This window comes from Loxodonta africana, chromosome 10, assembly GCF_030014295.1.
Source record: "Loxodonta africana isolate mLoxAfr1 chromosome 10, mLoxAfr1.hap2, whole genome shotgun sequence".
Lineage (NCBI taxonomy): Eukaryota > Metazoa > Chordata > Mammalia > Proboscidea > Elephantidae > Loxodonta > Loxodonta africana.
Window position 1 is genome coordinate 29,914,781 of NC_087351.1, and position 27,183 is coordinate 29,941,963.

Below are 27,183 nucleotides of genomic sequence, written 5' to 3' on the forward strand. Positions count from 1 at the left end.
TCTTATGCAAATTCATCAGCATTTCAACTAATAGTCTTTTCCTGTTCAAGGATAATATGCATTTAGTTGTTTTATCTTCTTAGTCTTGTCCAACACATGACACATTTCATGACCTTGACACCTTTGAAGAGTACTCGTCATTAACTTTGTGTTATATTCATAAATTTTGGTTTGTATGTTTTCTCATGACAAGAATGAGGCATCATATAGAAATGCATCATATTGATATGTCCATATGTCTTATTACTGTTGATGTTAACCTTGATTAAGGAGATGTCTGCCAGTTTTGGCAAATGTAAAGTCATTACTTTTCCCTTTTTAATTAAAACATACCTTATAGGGAGATACTTCAGGACCATTTAAATCTGCTGTTCTCCTCGTCTTTTGCCCACTCATTTTAGCACCCATTGGTGTATTTTTTTCTTCAACAAATATTACTGTTGTGTTTGCCTAATGGTGGCTTTTCTATTTTCCTAGAATGCTTAATTAAAGTTCTATTGTAAGAAAAGACGGCACTGGGTTATCGTAAGAAAGAGCTGTCCTTTCTCCCTCATTTGTTTCTAGGTATATCTATCTATCTGTCTGTCTTTCTACCTACCTACCTACCTCTCTCTCTCTTTATCTATCTACCTACCATCTATCTATCAGTATAGACTTACGGATATTTATTTTGCTCTAAAAGTTAAAATTCGTATTAGTGTGGACTTATAAATATTTATTTTATGAGTTAAAATTCAACATTATTTTTATTTATTTTGGTGCTCAAAATAAATAAGAATTTAGCTTGATCCATGAATACTTCAGGTTGACTCTTGTATTATTTCAACAAGCTCTCATCCTTTTCTGTTCTTTAGTACCACAAGATACTATGACTCATTTCACACTTCACTGCCCCATTCCTGGCATCAACCATTTCTCTAGGAAGCCCTGGTTTCTTTTATTACAGTGTGGTGTTTAGAAAACAAAATCTGGGTGCGAGAACTGTCATTGCTATTGGAGTGTCATTGCTTTTAGACTTTCACAGAGAATAGAAGGAACTTCTTAAATTGACATACTTAGAAAGTTTTGTGAATGATTAAACTATTGTTAATTTCCATACATCTTTGCTAATATCATATTTGATTAAATACCGGGAATCATGGCCTAGCCAAATTGATACACAGATTTTTGGGGGACACAATTCAATCTATGACAGTTATCAACAAAACAATGACATTGCATGTTTTCTACACATTTGAGTTGTAAAGTAAGGTCAGTTTTGATATCCTTTTGTCTAATAATTATTGTCGTTAGATTAGAGATTTGACAAAAATGTCCTAGTAGATATACTTTTGTAAGATCACCACAGTTGAGTACTTGCCCTTAGTTTTGCCTTTCCAGAAACTTGATTTTATTAACACACCCAGAAGTAGGCAAATTCAGATATGATGATATGCACCGTCAATATCTTAATTTATCATGGCAGTAAATGAATTTATAATGAGAACTAGAACGGCCAAAAAGACTAAAATTTCTTGGTCTTTGTTCTCAGGTTATTTTCTATACGTTGCATGAGTTCAAGGACTCAGCAAGGTGAGGTAGTTAGCTGTAGGATGTTAATGAGTTTTTTCATCCACCTGTTATAGCACGATGCGTATATCTCTGTTGTTGTTTTTGTTAGTGGCTGTCGTATAGACTCATGGCTACCTTATGTATAACAGAACGAACTGTTGCCTGGTCCCGTGCCGTCTTCGCGATGATTGGTATGTCTGAGCCCATTATTGTGTCAATCCATCTCATTGAGGGTTTCCCTCATTTTTCCTGATCCTCTACTTTACTCATCATGATATCCTTTTCTAGCAACTGATTCTTCCTGATGAAGTGTCCAAAGTAAGTGAGCTGAGATCTCTCTACCCTCACTTCTAAGAAACATTGTGGTTGCATTTCTTCAAAGACGGGTTCTATTAAAGAGAAGGAAACCCTGGTGGCATAGTGGCTAAGTACTATGGCTGCTAACCAAAAAGAAAACAGTTTGAATCCACCAGGTGCTCCCTGGATACTCTGTGGGGGGCTGTTCTACTCTGTCCTTTAGGGTTGCTATGAGTTGGAATCAAATTGACAGCAACGGATTTGGTTTGGTTTTTGGTATTAAAGAGAAATTCCATCTTGGGTATGATGCCCTTACACGGGTTTGTTTCAACGCTTAGGCTTTTCTCCTGACATCAGCCAATGATCCTGCACTCTGGTTGAGCCTTAGAATTACCTGTGGAGCTTATTAAAAATACAGGTATCAAGGCCTGGTCATGCTTACCATGCTCCAAAAAATTGTCTTTAAAATTAATATGTGTTATTTCTGCCGTAGAGGCTTCTTCATGTCTAGCCCATGTTTTTGTCTTCTTTTTCTTATGTCCTATCTGGGAAGAAATCCTTTTTTCTCTTACTCTTGTTTTTCCCTTAAAACTCCCCCCCTTTCATATTCTGATTGTGCAGGCTGCAGCCCCCCTTAAAATTGCTTCCTCTATTTTGATGTGTGCTTCATAAGCTCCTGACCAATATCTTTAATGGATTTTGCTTCATGGAAACACAAAAACCTGCTGTTCTTTAGTCTTTTTACCACTCACCTGAAAAATGAACATAGCCACCACTATGGAGTAATGGTAAAAAATGATTTATTAAAATGTTTATACCATTGGAGAGCTCTGGCTTATGTTTTATTAATCCTTTCAAAAACACTTAAGTATTCTAAGTGCCAGGCACTGTTCCAGGCATTGAAGATCTAATGAGGAATGAGACAAATTTCAAAATAACATGTATTTGAATACGTAAATACTCAGAAACTTCTACCGAGAGCATGTATTGAAGTGGTAAGATGCTTGCACCTAATTATAATGAATGTATTTTGATAAGAAGAGGAAGGCAATCTTTGACAATTGAATATTTGTGACTCTTTCATAATATTTGACATTTTAAATAAGGGCTAAGTAAGTATATTTGTATGTAAACTTATAACTGTGAATGTTCTTAGTCTCTTGAAGTTTATAAACTAGTGGATGGAAAACATACAGTCTCAGAATCCAGTCTTGTAGAGAAGGTGACCCTAAATTCAAAATCTCATTTTGTTTAAAGCCTATTTTACCTGTCCTTTTGATAGGGTTAGGGTCACTCTCCAGAGGTTTTAACTTACTGGAGATATCACCTTTGATCTCTTAAGAACTTGATATTGTTTACTAACTTTTGTAATCTTGCAGTCATGAAAACTGGGGTGGAATATTTATTCTCATCCACAATGCAAATTATAGTCAGTCCTCTAAATACAATGAGTAAGAGATAAGCCATTTTTTCCCTCTCTTCTACAAATATGATGGTTCATAGAAGTTAAGATCCTCATGTCTCAGATAGATGAAGAAGATCTATCTTAGGGATAGAAAGAAAAGAAGGATTTGGATAAAATCCATGATGTCATTGCATAACCCTAAATGGTATGATATTTGTCAATAAAAAGGAGACTGGCAGCTCTTGGCCTTGGGTCTTTATTGTAGATCAATCAATTGGCTGGCAAATCAGGACCTTAGTTATGAGCCTAAAGACAGGAATAAGGAATGAGGAGAAGACTAACAGATTCAATTGTGGTAAAACGTGCCAAAGGCAATAGACACTCTTTCTCCTATACTCCTTTTTCATTGAGTTATAGGGAGTAATAGTAAAAAGATGTTATGTTTGAAAGACAAAAGGAGGGAAATTATTACATGAACTAGACATATAGATTATTTTATTTTGTTATGAAGAGTCTCCAGCCCTTTCGTGAAGTGATATATTCCCAGATGAAGCCATATCTACTGAAAAGTGAAGAAAGAGTTGTGAATAATTATGACCTTAAAAAAAAAAAATTTTTTTTTTTTTAAGGAGGAAAGTGAGGAGCTATTTGTAGTTTTGTGAACAGTGATGTTTAAGCTACGCAAAGATGTGAACAATGACAAAGTAACATTGGACAATTGAAATATATTTTGGGGAGTTTGTTATTCTGAATGGATAAAGAATCCCGAGAGGCCACCTATTAGAATCTATTTTTTCATGGACTGATAAGGATTGTGTTGTATGGAAAGAACAGGACAGGTGAAGTATCTACAAACGCAAGCACTGGAAAGATAAATTGCATGATGTCTCACAGGACTTGTGTTCCTTTTGTGTCAAATTGTGTCACAGAGAAAGAAAATTTAAACCCAGAAACCCCACAAAAACATACACAGAGCCACTTTACTAGGCCACTTTATTATTTCTGCTGAACTGAACAATCAGATAAACACATCTTTGCAACACACATCAGCTAACCATTTCCTCTTCCCCTATCATTGTACCACTGCAGGGACTTATACTCATTACACCTGCAAAGCTGTGACCTGTGTGAAACCACACCTCGAAGCACCATCTGTAATCCCAAGTTGCCTTTGGGTAGTGCTTGGGAGATGGAAAGTGGCTGATTAAAATGAAAAGGATTAAAATGACCATTATCTATTTTGATCTATAGGAATGACCATTATCTATTTTGATCTATAGGAATCAGTACATAGAGGATTAAATCATCCCTCCCTAGCTGGTTGTCTCTGCTAGAAAGGTGGAAGGAAGACAGCTTCCTGGTGGATGTGGCTTTCCTAATAGCTATATGGCATCGATATATCATTTATGCTAACAGGAACAAGTTCTCCAATTGAATTTTGCCACTTACAAGTGATAATGGCAAGTCCTCTCTTATAAAATGATTCATATTCACAGTCTGGTGATGTGGTTCCTCTTCTTAATTTACAATACAGTCCTTCCATCATTTTCTTGCTCCTGTTACATTTTCTAATGCCATTCTTACATTTTATAAATGAGTTGTAACAGATTTTTCTTATCTCCTCGTATGGCTCTTGGAGGAAGTAGTGTTCTTTCACACAGCGCAACTTATTGTGAATATTTTTAAACAGGATTGCGTGGCTACAGTATTCTTCATTACTTATATGTATTTGTCTTCCGGGTACAATAATCATCTTACGTTTGAATTTTTCTTTGGTAGGCTCTGTGGTAGATCCTGTACCATAAAACTCTGTCAAATAATCCTCAAAATCTTCTTCGAAATTACCTGATACAATGAAAGGATTATGTGTTGTTTTGAACTGCGCTTGTGGGAACAGCAATAGTAGCACAGACAGTGGGTACATGACGACAGAAGGCTGCCACATTTTCCTGTGGGGGAGTAAAAGAGATAAGTATATCTATGCTATGGTAAAAATCTACCTGCTTCTATTTCTGTGCGGGGCCCATTTCTATCACATAAAGCTGTTCTAAACTTTTAAGAGTTCGGAAATTCAAATATAATCTCAATTGTCAACTCAAAATCTATTAAATATCTCTGAAACATTGACTTAAAAAAATGACCTAACTAGGTCTATAGTCAGTCTTGAAGACTGGGGATAAGGGAGGGAAATTTGATACAAGAGGGAGAAAGAAGAGAGAGAGATAGAGAGAGGAGAAATAGGGATGAGAGTGGAGGTCTAGGACAGCAGAGGGGAGAGAGGGAGGGAGGCAGAGAGGAGGCTCACCTGCTCCATCCATCTGGACCAAATATATTAGTTCCCTTCCAGAGGACTTAAGAAGCTGCACTGACAAGAGCCATAAGGGCTCTCATTAACATCCAGATGTGATGAGGAAAATTTCTCTTCTTAGGACTTTCTTTCTTCTCTTGCTTTTTTTTTTGTGGTGGGGTGCTCTGTTCATTGTAGGATGTTTAGCAGCATCTCTGACTTCTACCCACTAACCAAACCAAAACAAAATGCACTGTCATTGAGTTGATTCTGACTCATAGCAACCCTACAGAACATAGTAGAGCTGCCCCATAGGGTTTCCAAGGAGTGGCTGGTGAATTTGAACTGCCGACCTTTTGGTTAGCAGCCATAGCTCTGAACCACTGCACCACCAGGGCTCCCTACCCCTATCCACTAGATGCCAGTAATATCCACCGCCCTGAATTTTGACAGCCATAATGTCTCCAGACATTGACAATGTCTCCTGGGTGTAGGGTGGAGATCATCCCTGGATGGGATCCACTACCCTAGCATTTGAGTAAGATAGATTTACTTATATTTATGATTTTAAGCCTCATAGGTGTAGAAATGACAGAGAGACAAAGATAGAGAAAGAAAGAGAGAGAGCGCACAGAATAGATCTTTTTTAAATACATGCTGGTGAAATGTTTCTTAAGTTTTTGCCTGGTAATCTTGTACAACAGAACAATCAGCCTACTCGTGGAATACAGACTCTTTACTTTGCCCCAAATCTCATGATTAAAAGTCTCTGTGAATGGGCCCAGAAATTTGCTTTTTTAAACAAATTCATGAGGTGATCCTTAGCACACTAAAGTTTGAGAAGCATTGTTGTAGTATATATAAAAACATACTTTATGATAAAGAAAATATCCTGAGTAGTGGGAAGAGGATTAGGCTTTTTCAGTATATGTTTCTGGAAAAAGATGGAGATGAGTCTTGGGCTCTTTGGGTAGACCAATGTATATTTCAGATGGATTATTAAGTGGGACTTAAAAAGTAAATTGATTTTTAAAAAAGAAAAAGAAGGTCTTAACTAATCTTAAAATGAGATAGGATTTCCTAGGTATACAATAAGAGGACTCAAAGAAATTCCTGCCTAAAATAATGTTTTGTGAAAAAACATAAATAAAAGCACTTGGAAACCATTATGAAAGAGAAAAGTGCACCATCAACATAAACAAAGAACACGAGTATATAATTCATAGAATAAACATCAATGGACAACAATCATATAAAAATTTAAATGTGCAACCTCAGTCATAAAAAGCAAAACTAATAATATATTCTTCAAATTGCCAGTAAGTACAATACCTTACAAACTCAGTGCTGGTGGGAGGTGGGCAATCATGCATTTCCGATCACAATGAAATTGGTACAATGGTTATGTGAAAAAATGTTGGCAAATATAATTTTAAAAAGTTTTAAAAGGCTGATACTTTTCCCCCAGTATGGTAATATCTAGAATTTAAAAAAAAAAAAAAATTTTTTTTAAGCAGGGGATATTATCAGAGGTATTATAATAATTTACATGGAAAGATAATAAGTTTTACTTAAGAAAGTAAAAAATTTGAAAATGCCCATAACGTAGGAAAGATTAAATTGAGTCCCATATTTTCATAGCGATGACAATAGTAACTACAAGAATAAGGATCAGTGAAATAATAGCTGGTGTGTATTAAGCTAGTCACTATTCTAGTATTTATAGATTCATCTATTCTTAAAATGAACAATATTTGACAAATTATAAAAACAGTATTCAAAGATATTTTAGAGCTATTGGAATATTTTGCTGTATAGTATTATAGTAATATGACTGGTTGCAAGTGAAAGAAATCTCAAACAAATAAACACAAGAGGGGATGTATTGACTCACAGACCAGGGACATCCAAAAGGCGCAGCTGGATAATAATTAAATATTTACCAAGACTCTTGTTCTCTCTCTCTCTCAGCTCTGTTTTCTATGCTGACTTATTCTCATACAGAATCTTCCCATGTAATGGCAGACAATCACTGTCACCTCTGTACCCTTGTATTTAGGATCACAGGGGGGTACGATAACTTCATCCAATAAGGGAAATAACTTCTGTGACTGGCTTTGCTTCTGCCACATGAATAAATCCAGGGACAGAGAGTCCTCTGATTGGCCAACCTGGACATCATGCCATTCTTTGAGAAGAAAGGCAAAACCACACAAGTAAAACCTCAGGAAAATTCCAGTTCCCCAGACAAGGCATGTTCCCTGACATACAAAAAGTAAATTGAGACCAAATACAAAGTAATAAAAGTCCACTGCAAATGCATGGGGAAGAAAACCAAGATACTAGACTGTATCTACAACATGACCCAAATCAATAGAAATATTGATTACATAAGGGGAAAGAAAAAAACAAAACAAATACCTAATAGTTATTTCTGAATGATACATTTATGACTGATTTTTTTAAATTGTTATCTTCCATGTTGTCCTTTTTTCAAGTATAAAATAAGTAACTCAACATAAATGTCACTGAAGAAACAGATTTTTAACATCTGGATAGGCCATGTTCTTAAGAATTATGTGCCAATTTCCAAGAATCTCACATTTTGGTATAAATAAACTCCCACTTTTCATCAGCATCAGGAAAAATCGATACCTTAGTTTAAGTGGCTGAGCAAACATAGATCCTAAAAATGCAGTCTTTTGAATGTAGACTAAACTTGCTGAATAAATTCCAGAATACCGTTTAGTTCGATTCAGTAAGAAATATTTAAACTTTTACCAGCTTTAAGTTTATACTTTTCTCAAAGAATTTGAGACACTAATTATGTCTCAGACCTTCACTCCCCCAACCTAAATGAAAGAGGTGTTGGGTTGAGAAAATCTGGAACAATATGTTATGTCTGTGGGGAAATAAGAGAATCAATAGGTTCATCGATAATACATGTGTTTGAAGCCTAGGTAAGGGATGAATTTAGTTCCCTTTATTTTGGAGCCCTGGTAGTGTAGCGGTTAAGAGTTTGTCTGCTAACCAAAAGGTCTGCAATTTGCATCCACCAGCTGTTCCTTGGAAACCCTATAGGGCAGTTCTACCCTGTGCTATGTATTGGGTCACTCTGAGTTGGAATCAACTCAATGGCGATGTTTTTTTGTTTGTTGGTTTTGTTTTTACTTTGGTAGCTTACCACACAAATTCCACTTAAAATTCACATACCAGTGGCTCTCTTAAAGTCCAGGGCATGGACTTCAATGAATTTTCCTCTCAGAATGGTGAAGTCCCAAAGAGTTGGGAATAAGGAGGAAAAAAAAAAAAAAAAAGCAAAGAGAGAGATCCATTAACTCCCTAACTTGTAGGGTGCCTGTTTAGAACTACCAGATAAAAAACACTTTAGACATGGTTTTAAATTTTTAAGAAGCAACCAGGATTTGAACTTCCAGACAAGATGGAGTAACATGGCTCTGATTTACATTCCAACCTGGGAAAAAGCAAAAACCCTTAGAAAATGGATGAAAAAATTATGCTCAAGATACTGGACTCTACTCAATGGAACACTGTGATCCTTGACAAAAGGAAACAAGGTGAGTTCTACAATTGCCTCAGCTTACTACTTTGAGAGAGCTTTCAGGTTGCAGAGCATAGGGGGGAAACTGAGGGAGAGCCCTCAGATTTTCTGAGTTGAGGAGATAAAACTGAGAAACAAGAGAAGTCAAGGAAGCTTGAGTCCATAGGACAGAGCCTCTGGAAGGAGAGAGCTGCATGGAGACAGAACTCCAGAGATCTGCAAAAGATTCCACTCATGTATTTCGCAGACTACTGATCATCACAAAGGTCTGAGTAAACTACCTGAGAACCATAGAAAAGAATCAGAAGGAATAGTTCCTACTCCCACCAGCCAGACTGGAAAAACTCAAAAGTCATGGGGCATTAGGTAGAGAACTCAGGAATGTCTTGCCTCAGTAAAAAAAAAAAATAATAATTACCCCTAAGCTGAGCGCTGCTTTGGACCAGCCTACCAAAACATTAAATCAAATTAAATTCAAATCAAATTAAATTCAAAAAGATCAAAGTGTTTCCAAGTAGCTTAACTGTCCCTGAACAAAACTCAGGAAGATTGACTGGAATTACAAAAATATCACAAGGTAAGCCAATAAGATAAAACTCACAATATCTGGCATCTAATCAAAGATTAGAAAGCATTCAAAGAAACGGGAAAACAGAAACCATAATGAGGCGAATAATTAATTAATTAAGTTCAGATTAAAGACACTAAAACATTACATGTAAATGATCTAAATACACCAACAGGGTTTAGTCAGCGATAGATTAAAGAAAAGCAAGTTTCAACTATACACTGTCTACAAGAAATGCATTTCAAATATAAAAATAGAAAGAAAAAAGGCATATACAATGCTAACATTTGTCAAAAGGAATCTGGAACGGCTATCTTAATATCAGATAAAGTAGATTTTGAGCAAAGAATATTACAAGGATAAAGAGGGTCATTTACAAATGGTAAAGGGGTAAATTAATTTAGGTAAATGTTTATGTACCTAAAAACAGGGCTTCAAAGTACATAAAGCACTATAAGGCTAAATAGGCAAATCTATATTGTAGTTGGAGTTTTGATACCCATCTCTCAATAATTGGTTGTAAAAGTAGGCAGAAAATCAGCAAGGTGTTGAAGCTATTGGAGGCCTTAACAAAATTATCAATCTACTTAACATAGTTAACATTTACAGAACACTCCACACAGCAATAGCTGAATATACATTTTTCTGAAGTGCACCCAGAACATTTATCAGGATATGCCATACTTTCGGCTACAAAACAAGGCTAAACAAATTCCAAAGTATTCAAGTTATACAGAGTATGTTCTCTGACCACTATGGAATTAAATCGGAAACTAATGAGAACGATCTTTCGAAAACCTCAGAATATTTGGGAAACTAAATAACACCCTTCTAAATAACCCATAGGTCAAAGAAGAAACCAAAAGATTTTAGAATGGATTTAAGAATTTAGAAATGATTGTGATTGTTTTAATTTCTTAGTGCCACTCTAACAGTAATACCATAGGTGGGTGGCTTTAAACAACAGAAATGTATTTTCTCATAGTTCTGAAGGCTAAAAGTCCAAATCAAGGTCTCAGCCATGTTGATTCCTTCCTTGTCAGTAGCCAAGGCAGTTCTTTGGTTCCTTGGCAATCCTCACATGGCATCTGTCTTCCCCCATGTGTGCACGTATGTCTCTGCATCTATGCTGCTCTTTATATAACTCAGAAGTGATTAGGTTTAGGATTCACCCTTCTCTGGCATGACCTCAATGGATTGATTGCTTGCAGTACATCAGATTACATCATGGAAGTTAACTGCATTACATTACATTTTTGTTGTTGTTAGGTGCCAAACCATAGTGGCCCTATGTACAACAGAATGAAACACTACCAGGTCCTGCACCATCCTCACAGTCATTGCTGTGTTTGAGCCCATTGTTGCAGCCATTGTGTCAATCCATCTTGTTGACGGTCTGCCTCTTTTTCACTGACCTTTCTACTTTACCTGGCATGATGTCCTTTTCGGACTGGTACCTTCCAATAACATGTCCAAAGTATGTTAGTTGGAGTCTTGCCATCTTAGCTTCTAAGAAGCATTCTGGCTGTACTTCTAAGAGAGATTTGTTCATTCTTCTGGCAGCCCATGGTATAATCGATATTCTTTGCCAATACCGTAATTCAAATGCATCACTGTTTCTTGGTTTTCCTGAATCACCATCCAGCTTTCCCATGCATATGAGGTGGTTGAAAATATTATGGCTTGGGTCAGGTGTATCTTAGTCCTCAAAGTTACATCTTTGGTTTTTAACATGTTAAAGAGGTCTTTTGTGGCAGATTTGCCCAATGGAATGTATCATTTGATTTCGTGACTGCTATGGGTGTTGACTGCGCATTGATTGATTGTGCATTCTTTGTGCATCCAAGTAAGATGAAATCCCTGACAACTTCAATCTTGTCTCTGTTTATCAAGATGCCGCTTATTGGTCCACTTGTGAGGATTTTTGCTTTCTTTGTGTTAAGGTGTAATCTATACCAAAGGCTGTAGTCTTTGATCTTCCTCAGTAAGGACTCTAAGGCATTTTCACTTTCCGCAAGCAAGGTTGTGCCATCTGCATATTGCAGGTTGTTAATGAATCTTCCTCCAACCTGATGCAGTGTTCTTCATACAGTTCAGCTTCTTGAATTAGTTGCTCAACATACGGATTGAATAAATATGATGAAAGGATACAACTCTGATCCACACCTTTCTTGACTTTAAACCACGCAGTATCCCCTTGTTCTGTTCAAATCGCTGCCTCTTGATCAATGTACAGGTTCCACATGAGCACAATTAAGCGTTCTGGAATTTCCATTCTTTGCAATGTTATGCTTTTGCATAGTCAATCAAACACAGGTAAACATCTTTCTGGTATTCTCTGCTTTCAGCCAAGATCCATTTGACATCAGCAATGATATTCCTCTGTTATGGATTGAATTATGTCCCCCCAAAATGCGCATCAACTTGGCTAAGCCATGATTCCCAGTGTTGTGTGGTTGTCCACCATTTTGTGATCTTATGTGATTTTCCTATGTGTTGTAAATCCTACCTCTACGATGTTAATGACGCAGAATTAGAGGCAGTTATATTAATGAGGGGGAACTCAATTTGTAAGATTAGGCTGTGTCTTAAATCAATCTCTTGAGATATAAAAGGGAGAAGTGAGCAGAGAGATGGAGGACATCCTACCACCAAGAAAGCAAAGCCTGGAGCATAGCACATCTATTGGGCCCGGTGTCCCTACACTGAGAATCTCCTAGACCAGGGGAGGATTAATAACAAGGATCTTCCCCCAGAGCCAACAGAGAAAGAAAGCCTTCCCCTGGAGCCAGTGCCTGAATTTGGATTTCTAGCCTCCTAAACTGTGAGAGAACAAATTTCTCTTTGTTAAAGCCATCCATTTCTGGTATTTCTGTTATAGCAGTACCAGATAAGTAAGAGAGCCTCCTTTCATGTTCTCTTCTGAATCCACTTGAATTTCTGGAAATTTCCTGTTATTGCAGATTCCATGCAATCACTTTCGAATTATCTTCAGCAAAATTTTACTTGTGTGTGGTATTAATGGTATTGTGTGATAAATTTCCACATCCTGTTGGATCACCTTTCTTTGGAATTGGCACAAATATAGATCTCTTCCAGTTGGTTGGCCAGGTAGTTGTCTTCCAAATTTCTTGGTATACACCAGTGACTGCTTCCATTGTTGCATTCATTTGTGGAAACATCTCAATTCGTATTTCATCACTTCCTGGAGCTTTGTTTTTCGCCCATGTCTTCAGTGCAGCTTGGACTTCTTCCTTCAGTACCATCAGTTCTTGATCATATGCTGAAGTCATATTCCTGAAATGGTTGAACATTGACCAATTCTTTTTAGTGCAGTGCCTCTTTGTATTCCTTCCATCTTCTTTTAACGCTTCCTGTATCATTCAATACTTTGCCAATAGAACGCTTTAGCATTGCAACTTGAAGTTTGAATTTCTTCTTCAGTTCTTTCAGCTTGAGAAAAGCTGGTTGTTTTCTACCCCTTTAGTTTTCTAACCCCAGGTCTTTGAGCTTTTCCTTATAATTGCTCGCTTTGTCTTCTTCAGATGCCCTTTGAAATCTTCTATTGAGCTCTTTTACTTCATAATTTCTTCCATTCACTTTAGCTGTTCTACGTTTAAGAACAAGTTTCAGAGTCTCTTCGGGCATCCATTTCGGTCTTTTTCTTCTTTCCTGTCTTTTTAACGACCTTTTGCTTTCTTCATGTATGATATCCTTGATGTCATTTCACAAGCCATCTGGTATTCAGTCATTAGCGTTCAATGAGTCAAATCTATTCTTGAGATGGTCTCTAAATTCAGATGGGATATACTCAAGGTTATACTTTGCCTTTCCTGGGTTTGTTTTATTTTTCTTCAGCTTCAGCTCGAACTTGAATATGAGCAATTGGTGGTCCATTACACAGTAGGCCCCTGGCCTTGTTCTGATGGATGATATTGAGCTTCTCCATAGTATCTTTCCCCAGATGTAGTTGATTTGATTCCTGTGTATTCCACCTGGTGAGGTTCACGTGTATAGTCACCTTTTATGTTGGTCAAAAATGGTATTTGTGATGAATAAGTCACTGATCTTGCAGAATGGTGCCATGCAATCTCTGCATGATTTCTATCACAAAGGCCATATTTTCCAACTGTCGATCCTTCTAGTTTGTTTCCATCTTTCACATTCCAATCACCAGTAATTATCAAGGCATCTTGATTCCATGTTTGATCGATTTCAGACTGCAGAAGTTGGTAAATGTCTTCAATTTCTTCATCTTTGGGATTAGTGGTTGGTGCATAAATTTGAATAGCAGTCATGTTAACTGGACTTCTTTGTAGAATATGGATATTATCCTATCACTGACAGTGTTGTATTTCAAGATAGATGTTGAAATGTTCTTTCTGATGATGCATGTGATGCCATTCCTCTTCAATTTGTCATAGTAGACAGATTCCAAATGGCCAATGCCAGTCCACTTTAGTTCACTAATGCCTAAGATATCAATCTTTATGGCATCCATTTCATTTTTTGATGACTTCCAATTTTCCTAGATTTATGCTTCATACAACCACATTCTGATTATTAATGGATGTTTGGAGCTATTTCATCTCATTTTGAGTCATGCCACATCAGCAAATGAAGTTCTAAAAACTTGACTCCATCCATGACATTAAGGTCAGCTCTATTTTGATGAGGCAACTCTTCCCCAGTCGTAAGTTGAGTGCCTCCCAGTCTGAGGGGCTCATCTTCTGGCACTATATCAGACAATGCTCTGTTGCTATTCGTAAAGTTTTCACTGGCCATTTTTTTTTTAGAAGTAGATCACCAGGTCCTTCTTCCTAATTTTTCTTAGTCTGGAAGTTCTGCTGAAACTTGTCCACCATGGTTGACCCTATTGGTATTTGAATTACCGGTGGTATAGCATTCAGCATCACAACACACAAGCCACCACAGTACATTAGATTTAAGGTAATTACATCCCCAGGTATAGGGGATAGGATTCTGACACATATTTTGGGGGGACACAATTCAATCCATAATGGTGATCTAAATGAAAATGAAAACACAACATATCAAAATGCTGGTAAAGCAGCACTGAGGACATGAAATTCCCAAATTTTTGGGTGCTTGATGGTGAGAACTGCTAGCCCAGATTTGCAATTAATAATTTACGGCTTTCCCAAAGTCTATCAAATGGGGGAAAAGACAGTCTTTTTAACAAAAGGTGCTGGCAAAGCTGGATGTCCATCTTCCAAAAAATGAAACAGGACCCATACCTCACACCATATACAAAAACTAACTGAAAACGGATCAAAGACCTAAATACAAAACCAAAAACTATAAAGATCATAGAAGAAAAAATAGGATCAATGCCAAAGGCCCTAACACACGGCATTAACAGGATACAAACCATAACTAACACACAAACTCCAGAAGATAAGCTAGATATCTTAGTCATCTAGTGCTGCTATTACGGAAATACCACAAGTGGATGGCTTTTACAAAGAGAAATTTATTTCTTCACAGTAAAGTAGGCTAAAAGTCCAAATTCAGGGCATCAGGTCCAGAGGAAGGCTTTCTCTTTCTGTCGGACTTCTCATCAATCTTCCCCCGGACTAGGAGCTTCTCCATGCAGGGACATCGGGTTCAGTGGATGAGTTCTGCTCCTGGCAATGCTTTCTTTGTGGTACGAGGTCCCCCCTCTCTGCTTGCTTCCCTTTCCTTTTTATCTCTTGTAAGATAAAAGGTGGTACAGGCCACACCCCAGGGAAACTCCCATTATATTGGATCAGAGATGTGACCTGGGTAAGGGTAGTCCACCCTAATCCTCTTTAAACATAAAATTACAATCACAAAATGGAGGACAACCACACAATATTGGGAATCATGGCCTAACCAAGTTGACACATATTTTGGGGGGGACACAATTCAATCTATGACACTAGATAACTGGAATCTTCAAAAAATTGAACACTTAAGCTAGTCAAAAGACTTCACCAAAAGAGTAAAAAGAGAACCTACAGGCTGGGAAAAAATTGGCTACGGCAAATCCAACAAAGTTCTAATCTCTAAAATCTACAGGAAAATCCAACACCGATACAAGAAAAAGACAAATAATCCAATTGAAAAATGTGCAAAGGAAACTAACAGACACTTCCCCAAATATGGATCTCTTCCAGTAAGTTGGCCAGGTAGCTGTCTTCCAAATTTCTTGGAATAGCAAGTGAGTACCTCCCGCATTTTTATTGCTGAATATTATTCCATTGAATGGATATACTACATTTTGTTTATCCATTCCTCAGCTGATGGACATTGAAATTGTTTCCATTTTTTGACTGCTATGCATATTCACAGACAAGTCTCTGAGTGGACTTTTTTTGAAATTTCTTGAATAGATACCCAGGAGTGTAATTATGGGATCACATGGTAAATTTGTTTAACTTTTTAAGAAATTGCCAAAATGTTTTCCAGAGCGACTGAATCTTTTTGCATTTCCTTGGCAATGCAAGAAAGCTCTCATTTTTCCATATTATCAGCAATACTTGTTATTGTCTGTCTTTTTTACTTTAACATTGTGAAGTAGAATCTCATGTGATTTTACTTATATCTCCTTAATGACTAATAATGTTGAACATCTTTTCATGTACTTATTGGCTATTCTTATATCTTCTTTGGTGAACTGTCCGTTCAAATCTTTTGCACATTTTATAATTGGGTTAGTATTATTATTATTGAGTGTAAGCGTTCTTTATTCATGACATAAGTCTTTTATCAGATATATGATTTACAAATATTTTCTCTCAGTTCATGACTTTTACTTTCATCATGGTGTCAGTTAAAACAAAAAGTTTTAAATTTTTATGAAGTCCGATTTATAATGTTTTATTTTATGACTTGTGTTTTTAGTGTTGTGTCTAAGAATTATTTGCCCGACTCAAGATCATGAAGATTTACTTCTAAGTTTTCTTCTGAGGATTTTATAATTTTAGCTCCTACATTTAGGATTCCATTGATCTATTTTTTATCCTTATGCCAGTACCATACTGTCTATGTACTGTAGCCTTGTAGTAGGTTTTAGAACTGAAAAATTTAAGTTTACTAACTTTATTCTTCTTCATGATGGTTTTGTCTATTCTCAGTCCTTTATATTTTCATATAAATTCTAAGATCAGCTTGTCATTATCTGCATTAAATACCTTGTGGGGGAAGGGCGAGTTTGGCGAAAAAAAATAGAGCTGGTGCATTATTTGCATAAAAATACAGTAGTTATGATATTGTTCTTGTTATTTGCCATTGATTCAATTCTGAATCATGCTGACACCATGTGTGCAGAGTTGAACTCCTCTGTAGGATTTTCAAAGCATTGTGATAGCCATTGAATTAAACATGTAGATAAATTTGATGAGAATTGCCATCTTGATAATATTGAGCATTCCATCCATGAACATAGAATGACTCTCCATTTATTTAGTCCTCCTTTAATTTCTTTCATCAATATCTAGTGGATTCAGTGTAAAAAATTTATACTTCTTTAGTTAACTTTATTTCTAAGTATTTTATTATTTTTGATTATATTTTAATGGAATCATTTTCTTAATTGCATGTTTGGATAGTCCGTTACTAGTATGTAGAAATACAAATGAATTGTATATTTTGGTCTACTATTCTTCTAGAATTGTTTGGTGGATTCATTTTTTATTTCTAGAAATATTTTGGTGGGGATTGATTCCTTAGGATTTTTTAGATACAGGATCATGTCGTCTATGAATAAAGATTTCTACTTTTGTTTTCCTAATCTGCATGTCTTTAATTCTTTTTCTTCCCTCACTGTACTGGCTACAACCTCCAGTACAATGATCAGTAGAAGTTGTGGGAGTGAACATCTTGCCTTGTTCCTGATGTTAGGGGAAAGTATTCAGTCTTTTACCATTAAGTATAACGTAAACTGTAGGTTTTTGATAGATTCCTTTTATCAGGTTAAGGAAGTTTCTGTTTATTCCTAGTTTGTTGAGTTTGTTTATCATGAATGTTGATTTTTGTCAAATGCATTTTCTGCATACTTTCAAGTGAACATGTGATTCTTGTCTTTTATTGTATTAACATGAGGATTTAATTAATTGTTTTTCAAATGTTAAATTAAATTTTCATTTCTAGATAAACCCCATCTGATCATGGTGTATAGTTCTTTTCATAAGTTCTGGATTCAGCTTGCTAATATTTTGTTGAGTATTTTTGCATCTATATTCATGAGGTATTTGGGTCTGTAGTTTTTCTTATAATATCTTTGTCTGGCTTTGGTATTAGGATAATATTGGCCTCATAGGGATGTGCATCCCTCCTTTTCTGCTTTCATATACTAGATAAGTTTCCTTTTTTTCTATTTTCTGATTTGGGCTTTATTTGTGAGAAGACTTTTAATTACTAATTCAATTTTTCACTTGTTATAATTCTATTCAGATTTTCTATTTATTTTTAATAAGTTTCAGTAATTTTTGTCTTTCTAAGAATTTGTTCATTTTCTCTAAACTTTCTAATTTGTTGGCATAAATTGCTCATGGTATTCTCTTATTATCCTTTTATTTTCTGTAATGTGTGTAATAATTTGTGTCTGCTCTCCCTTTATCTTGGTCAGTATAGCTAAAGGTTTGTCAATTTCACTCCTCTTTGCAAAGAACCAAAGTTTAGTTTTACTAATTTTTTCTATTGTTTTTCTCATTTCCATTTCACTTATTTCCATTCCAATTTTTGTTATTTTTTTACTTTTGGTTCCTTTGGCTTTAATTGTTATTCTTTGTTTCTAGTCCTGAGGTGTAAGTTTGGATTATTTACTTAAGATATTTATTTTTTTCTAACACACACTTTTAAAGCTACACATTTCCCTTTAAACACTGCTTTAATTACACATCTCATCAATTTTAATATGTCATCAAAATATTTTATAATTTCCCTTGTGATTATTTCCTTTCACCCACTGGAAATTTAGAATGGCTTTACTTAATTTGCAAATATTTGTGCATTTCCATTGTGGTCAAAGAACATATTTTGCATAATCTTAATTCTTTTCAATTCAACTTTTTTAAGTTTATTGAGATTTGTTTTATGGTTTAGTATATAGTCTGTCTTGTTCACTTCAGAAAGGTTCTATGGATGTCAATTAGTTCAAGTTGGTTGATTGTGTTGTTTAAATCTATCATTTTTGCTCATTTTTTTGTCAACTTGTGTTACTATTGAAGTCTCTAAACTGTTGTATTTTCATTTCTTCCTTCAGGTCTCTCAGTTTTGTTTCATATATATCAAGGTTCTGTTGTTAGATGCAAATGTTTCTAATTGTTATATCTTGCTGATGAATTGGTCCTTTCATCATTATAAAATGTCTTTCTTTTCTCTAGAAACATTTTCTGCCTTAAAGTTTATATTTTTTCTGCTATTAGCTTGTCTACGGAATTCTGACTAAGACAATCTGAAAAACACTATTTTATCAAAGTGATCCATCAGTCACCAGGTGACACATTAATGTTCTCACATTAATCTCTTCCTTTCTTTTCCTAATGCTGTTATTCTATGTTCTGTCCTCATTGTTTTGCAACATATCAAAGTCATTATGATTGTATACTAGATCTTCAATCTCTCTCCCCTGCAATCTAATATGTCCATCTTTGTCAAATTAATCTTCAAAAGAAAAATCTTTTTTTTATGTAATTCTCTACTCCAAATCTTGAAATTATTCCTCGGTATCCTTGTATTGATTTCCTGTTGGTGCTGTAGCAAATTGCCACAAAGTTGGTGGCTTAAAACAGCACACATTTATTCTCTCACAGTTTGGAGATCAGAAGTCCAAAATCAGCTTCACTGGGTTGAAATCAAGTGTTGCTAGGGGAGCATTTCATCTATTGGCTCTAGGGAGATTCCATTTTCTTGGCTTTTCCAGCTTCTAGAGCTTTGCATTCCTCTACTTGCAGGAGAGGTGGGGGAGCTTTCTCCATCTTCGAAGCTCACAGTGTAGCATCTTGCTTTAGTCATCACAATGACTTCTGCTTCTATAGTCAAGTCTTCCTCAGCCTTCTCTTAGAGAAACAGTTATGATTGCATCTGAGCAATGCAGCTTGGGCCAACCCAAGTAATACAGGATAATCTCCCCATCTCAAAATCTTTAATTTATCCACATCTGAAAAATCTCTTTTGCCAACTAAGTCACATTCACAGGTTCTGGGGAAAAAATACAAATTATTTATCCTAGTATTTAAAGGCTCCTACCATCTGCCCACAACTATATTTCTACCTATTCATCTATTTCTTCCTGTTTCTAGTACCGCTTTCTACTTCTACGCAAATTTTAGTCATTTTAATGTCTCATCCATCAAGTTCAACATTTTAATTCTTTATTCACAGGTGCCTTCCCTGATTACTTCAGGCAACAGAGATATTTTCCTCTTCTAAGATATTATTGGCCTGTATCTAATCCCTGCTTTACAAAACCAGACAAAAAAAAGCCATTGCCAAGGAGCCTGTTATGATTCATAAGTGGCCCTGTAGGAGAGAGTAGAACTGCCCCACAGAGTTTCAAGACTGTAATCATTAGAGAAGCAGACTGCCACATCTTTCTCCCATGGAGCAACTGGTGAGTTCAAACTGCTGACCTTTTAGTTAGGGCTTAACCACTTTGCCACCAGGGGTCCTTAATCCCTTGTGTGTATATAATCCCTTGTATAGTGATTCTCAATGAGTCAGAATCAACTCAGCAGCAATGAGTTTTTTTTTTTTTTTTGGTTTTGCATAGTGAAAGTTTATTTTTTTTTATTTATGTCACATCCTGAAAGTGTTGGCACAATGCCTTACATATGGAAGTTTCTCAGTAGCTTGCCTGTAAAGATCTTCTACTCATGAACCATCCTATTATTACTTTGCCCCATAATAGGCCTACTCACTGTAATTTCATTACATTTCCTTCTACAACATCCAAATGTCTATTCATCCACACTAGACCTATAGGAACATGCCTTTCAACTTTTATAATTTATAGCCCAGTGACCATCTGATATAAGGAATAAAACTACAAAATAAAAGAAATGTATGAACAGATTTTGAACTGTTATGAAAACAAATTTACATCAATATAATTTGCCACTATGAAGGGGCAGCATGAAGGAATATTTTGAACATGTTGAATGATGTTCATAGCCATTATATACTGCACAGTAATTAGACACAATGGGAAGCAGTTTCATAAAAATGGTTACAATAAGTATGGTTTTTATGAAGACAGCCAAGAACTTCCAGAGTCATCTAGAGGAAGGTAAGGAGGAATTTAGCAGAATATGGAGCTGTTCAGATGCCCCCCAGAGGGCATCTTTTTTTCCCTTCTGGGTTTCCTGAATTTGTTTATTTCACTATTATTCCCTTACACTTTTTAAATTTGTTTTTAATTTACATGCAGTAAAATCCACTCCTTTTGTTCCGTAGTTCTATGAGTTTTGACAAATGCATAGAGTTCTGTAGACACCATCAAATCAAAACATAAAACAGTTCTATTATGTTGAAATATTCCCTCATGCTGCTCCTTCCTAGTCAACTTCTCCTCCTCCTCACTCCCAAAACCATGGCAAACACAGCTCTGTTCTCCTGTCTGTAGTTTCACCTTTTCCAGATTGTCACATGAATGGAATCATACAATATGTAGCCATTTAAGTATGGTTTCTTTCACTTAGCATAATGCCTTTAAGATTCCCCCACGTGTCTGTCAGTTTGTTATACTGTAGGGGCTTGTGTGTTGCTGTGATGCTAAAAGCTATGCCACAGGTATTCAGATGCCAGCAGGGTCACCCACGGCGAACAGGTTTCAGCTGAACTTCCAGACTAAGACAGACTAGGCAAAAGAACCCTGCAGTCTACTTCTGGAAAGAATTAGCCAGTGAAACCCTTATAAATAGCGGCTGAACATTGTCCAATACAGTGCTGGAGTATAAGCCCCACCCCCCCAGGATGGAAGGCACTCAAAAGAGGACTGAGGAAGAGCTGCCTTCTCGAAGTAGAGTAGACTTTAATCATGTGGATGAGTAAAGCTTTCAGGACCTTCATTTGCTGATGTGGCATGACTCAATGTGAGAAGAAACAGCTGCAAACATCCTTTAATAATCGAAATGTGGAGTGTATGAAGTATTGAGTCTAGGAAAATGATAAATCATCACAATAAAATGGACTGCATAAACATCAATATCCTAGGCATTAGTGTGCAGAAATACACTGGTATTGGCCATTTTGAATCAGACAATCACGTGGTCTACTATGCTGGGAATGACAATGTGAAGAGGAATGGCTTGCATTCATCGTCAAAAAAAAATTTCAAAATCTATCCTGAAGTACAGCACTGTCAGTGATAGGATAGTACCCATATGCCTACAAGGAAGACCAGTTAATATGACTATTATCCAAATTCATGCACCAACTGCTAAGGCCAAAGATGAAGAAACTGAAGATTTTTTACCAGTTTCTGCAGCCTGAAATTGATAGAATATGTAATCAGGATGCACAGATATTACTGGTGAGTGGAATTAGAAAGTTGGAAACAAAGACGGATTGGTATTTGGAAAATATGGCCTTGATGATAGAAACGATGCCAGAAATCGCGTGATAGATTTTTTTAAGACCAACAACTTTTTATTGCAAATACCTTTTTCACCAGCATAAACAGCAACTGTACACATGAACTTCACCAGGTGGAATACACAAGAATCAAATCGGCTACATCTGTGGAAAAAGACGATGGAAAAGCTCAATACCATCAGTCAGAACGAGTCCAGGGACCGACTGCGGAACAGACCATCCATTGCTCATATACAAATTCATGTTGAAACTGAAGAAAATTGGAACAAGTCCACGAGAGCCAAAGTATGACCTTGAGTATGTCCCACCTGAATTTTGAGGCCATCTCAAGAATAGATTTGACCCATTGAACACTAATGACCAAAGACCAGATGAGTTGTGGAATGGCATCAAGGACATCATACATGAAGAACACAAGAGGTCATTAAAAAGGTAGGAAAGAAAGACCAAAATGGATGTCAGAAGAGACTCTGAAACTTGGTCTTGAACATCAATCGGCTAAAAAGCAAAAGGAAGAAATGATGAAGTAAAAGAACTGAACAGAAGATTTCAAAGAGCGGCTCAAGAAGAAAAAGTATTATAATAACAAGTGCAAAGAACTGGAGATAGAAAATGAAAAGTGAAGAATACACTCGCCATTTCTCAAGCTGAAAGAACTGAAGAAAAAATTCAAGCTTCAAGGTGCAATATTGAAGGATTCTACAGGGAAAATATTAAACGATGCAGAAAGCATCAAAACAAGATGGAAAGAATACAGAGTCACTATACCAAAAAGAGCTGGTTGGCATTCAACCATTTCAAGAGGGAGCATATGATCAGGAACTAATGGTACTGAAGGAAGAAGTCCAAGTTGTACTGAAGGCATTGGCGAAAAACAAGTATCCGGGAGTTGATGGAATATCAATTGAGATGTTTCAATGAACGGATGCAGCGCTGAAAGTGCTCACTCGTCTATGCAAGAAATTTAGAAAACAGCTACCTGGCCAACCAACTAGAAGAGATCCATATTTATGTCTATTCCCAAGAAAGGGGACTGTCATGGATTGAATTGTGTCCACCCAAAAATATAAGTCAACTTGGTTAGGCCATGATTCCCAGTATTGTGTGGTTGTCCTTCATTTTGTGATTGTCATTTTGTTAAAGAGGATTAAGGTGGGATTGTAACACCACCCTTACTCCTGTCACCTTCCTGGTCCAGTGTAAAGGGAGTTTCCCTGGGGTGTGGCCTGCACTATCTTTTATCTCTCAAGAGATACAAGGAAAGGGAAGCAAGCAGAGAGTTGGGAAACCTCATACCACCAAGAAAGCTGCACTGGGAGTAGAATGCATCCTTTGGACTTGAGGTCCCTGCACCTGAGAAGCTCCTCAGCCAGGGGAAGATTGAAGACAAGGACCTTCCTCCAGAGCCAACAAAGACAAAAAGCCTTCCCCTGGAGATGAATTTGGATTTGTAACCTACTAAACTGTAAAAGTTCGAATCCACCAGGCGCTCCTTGGAAACTCTATGGGGCAGTTCTACTCTGTCCTATAGGGTCGCTATAAGTTGGAATTGACTCGACGGCACTGGGTTTTTTGGGTTTTAGACTGTAAAAGAATAAATTTCTCTTTGTTAAAGCCATCCACTTGTGGTAACTAAGACAGTGACCCAACCAAACGTGGAAATTATTGAACAATATCATTAATATCACATGCAAGCAAAATTTTGTTGAAGATCATTCAAAACTGACTGCAGCAGTATATTAACAAGAAACTGCCAGAAATTCAGGTTGGATTCAGAAGAGGATGTGGAACCAGGGATATCATTGCTGATGTCAGATGGATCCTGGCCGAAAGCAGAGAATACCAGAAGGATGTTTACCTGTGTTTTATTGACTATGCAAAGGCATTAGACTGTATGGATCATAACAAATTATGGATAACATTGCAGAGAATGGGAATTCTGGAACACTTACTTGTGCTCATGTGGAACCTGTACAAAAATCAAGAGGCAGTCGTTCTGATAGAACAAGGGGATACTGATTGGTTTAAAGTCAGGAAAGGTGTGCATCAGGGTTGTATCTTTTCACCATACCTATTCAATCTGTATGCTGAGCAACTTATCCGAGAAGGTGGACTATATGAAGAAGAACAGGGCATCAGGACTGGAGGAAGACTTATCAAAAACCTGCGTTATGCAGATAACATAACCTTGCTTGCTGAAAGTAAAGAGGACTTGAAGCATTTACTGATGAAGATCAAAGACCACAATCTTCAGTACAGCTTACACCTCAACATAAAGAAAACAAAAATTCTCACAACTGGACCAGTAAGCAACATCACGATAACTGGAGAAAAGGTTGAAGTTGTTAAAGATTTCATTTCATTCTACTTGGATCCACAATCAACAGCCATGGAAGCAGCAATCAAGAAATCAAAAGATGCATTGCATTGGGTAAATCTGCTGCAAAGAAACTCTTTAAAGTGTTGAAAAGCAAAGATGTCACCTTAAAGACTAAGGTATGCCTGACCTAAGCTGTAGTATTTTCAATTGCATCACATGCTTGTGAAAGCTGGACATTGAATAAGGAAGGTCGGAGAAGAATTGACGCCTTTGAATTGTGGTGTTGGAGAAGAATATGGAATATACCACGGACTGCCAAAAGAATGAATAAATCTGTCTTGGAAGAAATACAACCAGAGCACTCCTTAGAAGCAAGGATGGCGAGACTATGTCTTACATACTTTGGACATGTTGTCAGGAGGGATCAGTCCCTGGAAAAGGACATCATGCTTGGTAAAATACAGGGTCAGTGGGAAAAAGGAAGACCTTCAGTGAGATGGACTGACATAGAGGCTGCAACAATGGGCTCAAGCATAACAACGATTGTGAGAATGGTGCAGGACTGGGCAGTATTTCATTCTATGGTACATAGAGTCGCTGTAAGTTGGAACTGACTCAACGGCACCTAACAACAACAATATTTAAGATTAATCCATGTTATTGTATGTACCGGTAGTATGTTACTTTTTGTCGTTGAATCCCTGAAGTGGTTTGATGTGTACCCAGGGCAAGTCCAGCAATTAGTGCTGCTGTTTCCCTTCTCTTTCTGGGCTACTCAAGATCACATGTTCTTTGAGCCCTGGGTCAACATGTGAACTTCTCCCAGGCACTGAAACTAGGAAAGATTTAAAATTGTCCTCTGAGGGAAAATCTCATGATTGTTCTGACTCCAGAAATCTGTCCAACTTGTCACTCTATACTTGAACAGCGAGCTTGAATGCAAGACACACAGAGAAGACAGGAAGTAGAGTGGTACGAAGCCTAAAGAGAAACTAGGAAGCAAGAAGTCATGGTAGGGGGCAAAAGGAGGATGTGTGCTGAGGCACAATCTGGTCAAGAGAAGAGAATATGAAAGTTGGATTCAGGAAGGGATAGAAAGGTGTCACAAAGGGGGAAGAGAGAGTGGTTAGTCTTTGTGTGGGCATGTTTTAAGAGTCTATCCATCTAAGTCCTGTTTCTCCCTCACAAACCTCCCTCAACAGGCCCCTGCCTCCTGTACCCAGGAGAACTCTCAGAGGGAACATTGAATGTGGCAGGTCAGACAGCTCAGCCATATTCCTAAAGAGGAGAACAAGGAGTTCCCAGAACAGCCTGAGCTGGGCAGAACAAGGCAAGCACAGCATTGCAGCATAGCCCAGAGCTCTCACATGCCCAGGGCTCTGCCAGCTTCTGTGGCCCTGCTCTTTGATCTTACACAAGACAAGCTACAGGTCCTACTTAGGCCCTCCAATGAAGTCCAGACTTTGAAGAGTCACCAGAGCCAGAATTGACTGAGTTGAGTCACTTCCCTAAAGGCTGTACAGGTAGTCCCCAGTTTATGACCAGAGTTCTGTTCCAACAACTCCATCATAAGTCGTAAATCCAATACCTCAGGTTGTTTTATTTCTTTTTTTTAGTTTTCATTATTATTGCCTTTTATTATCAGTATTTATAAATCATAACATTGAACACCTGTGAATATTGGAGAATGATAACATCAGCAAATTAGTGGTATATATTAATAACTGTAAGATGTGTAAAAAAAAAAGACAGTCATAAGTGTAGTTCATTGTAACTCAAATATATTGTAAGTTGGGGACTTACCTGTGTAAGAGGAGGAAGGAGTACCATCAGTGAAATAAAGAAAACAAGTGTGTAGAGGGTCTGAAAACTAGAATGTGACTTATCCCTCAATATTTTTACACATATAGCATGCATTATGTTTTTTTGCCAACCATGCCCTCCACCCCAAATATTTTTGTAAACCGTTGTGCTAATTTTTAACAGCAGAGTGTAAAAAAAAATTGACTTAGTTTGCTTATGAAAATACCTGGGAGGGAACACTTTTACACTGCTGGTGGGAATGTAAAATGGTACAACCACTTTGGAAATCGATTTGGCACTTCCTTGGAAAGCTAGAAATAGAACTATCATATGATCTAGCAATCCCACTCCTTGGAATATATCCTAGAGAGATAAGAGTCTTCACATGAATAGATATATGCATACCCATGTTCATTGTAGCACTGTTTACAATAGCAAAAAATGGAAACAACCAAGGTGCCCATCAACGGATGAATGGATAAACAAATTATGGTATATTCACACAATGGAATACTACCCAACCATAAAGAACAATGATGAATCCATGAAACATCTGTTAACATGGAGGAATCTGAAAGGCATTATGCCAAGTGAAATCAGTCAGTTGCAAAAGGACAAATATTGCATAAGACCACAATTATAAGAACTCAAGAAAAAGTTTAAATGCAGAAGGAAACATTCTTAAATGGTTATGAGGGTGGGGAGGAGGGAGGAGGGAGAGGGTGTTTACTAGTTAGATAGTAGACAAGAATTATTTTAAGTGAAGAGAGGGGCAACACACAATACAGGGGAAGGCAGCACAAGTGGA

The 27,183-nt window shown here is 36.9% G+C and overlaps 1 protein-coding gene across 1 annotated transcript; it reads right to left on the bottom strand.

Moving 5' to 3' along the window:
• Positions 1–4,559: 4,559 nt before the first annotated feature.
• Positions 4,560–5,177, bottom strand: RNASE9 (ribonuclease A family member 9 (inactive)). Its single transcript, XM_010601011.2, has one exon. The coding sequence runs from the start codon at positions 5,175–5,177 to the stop codon at positions 4,629–4,631; it is 549 nt and encodes a 182-aa protein (XP_010599313.1). The 3' UTR covers positions 4,560–4,628.
• Between the last annotated feature and the right edge of the window lie 22,006 nt (positions 5,178–27,183).

Excerpts from the sequence above, each read along its gene's own strand:
- RNASE9 (XM_010601011.2), bottom strand. The coding sequence starts at position 5,177 with ATGTACCCACTGTCTGTGCTACTATTGCTGTTCCCACAAGCGCAGTTC.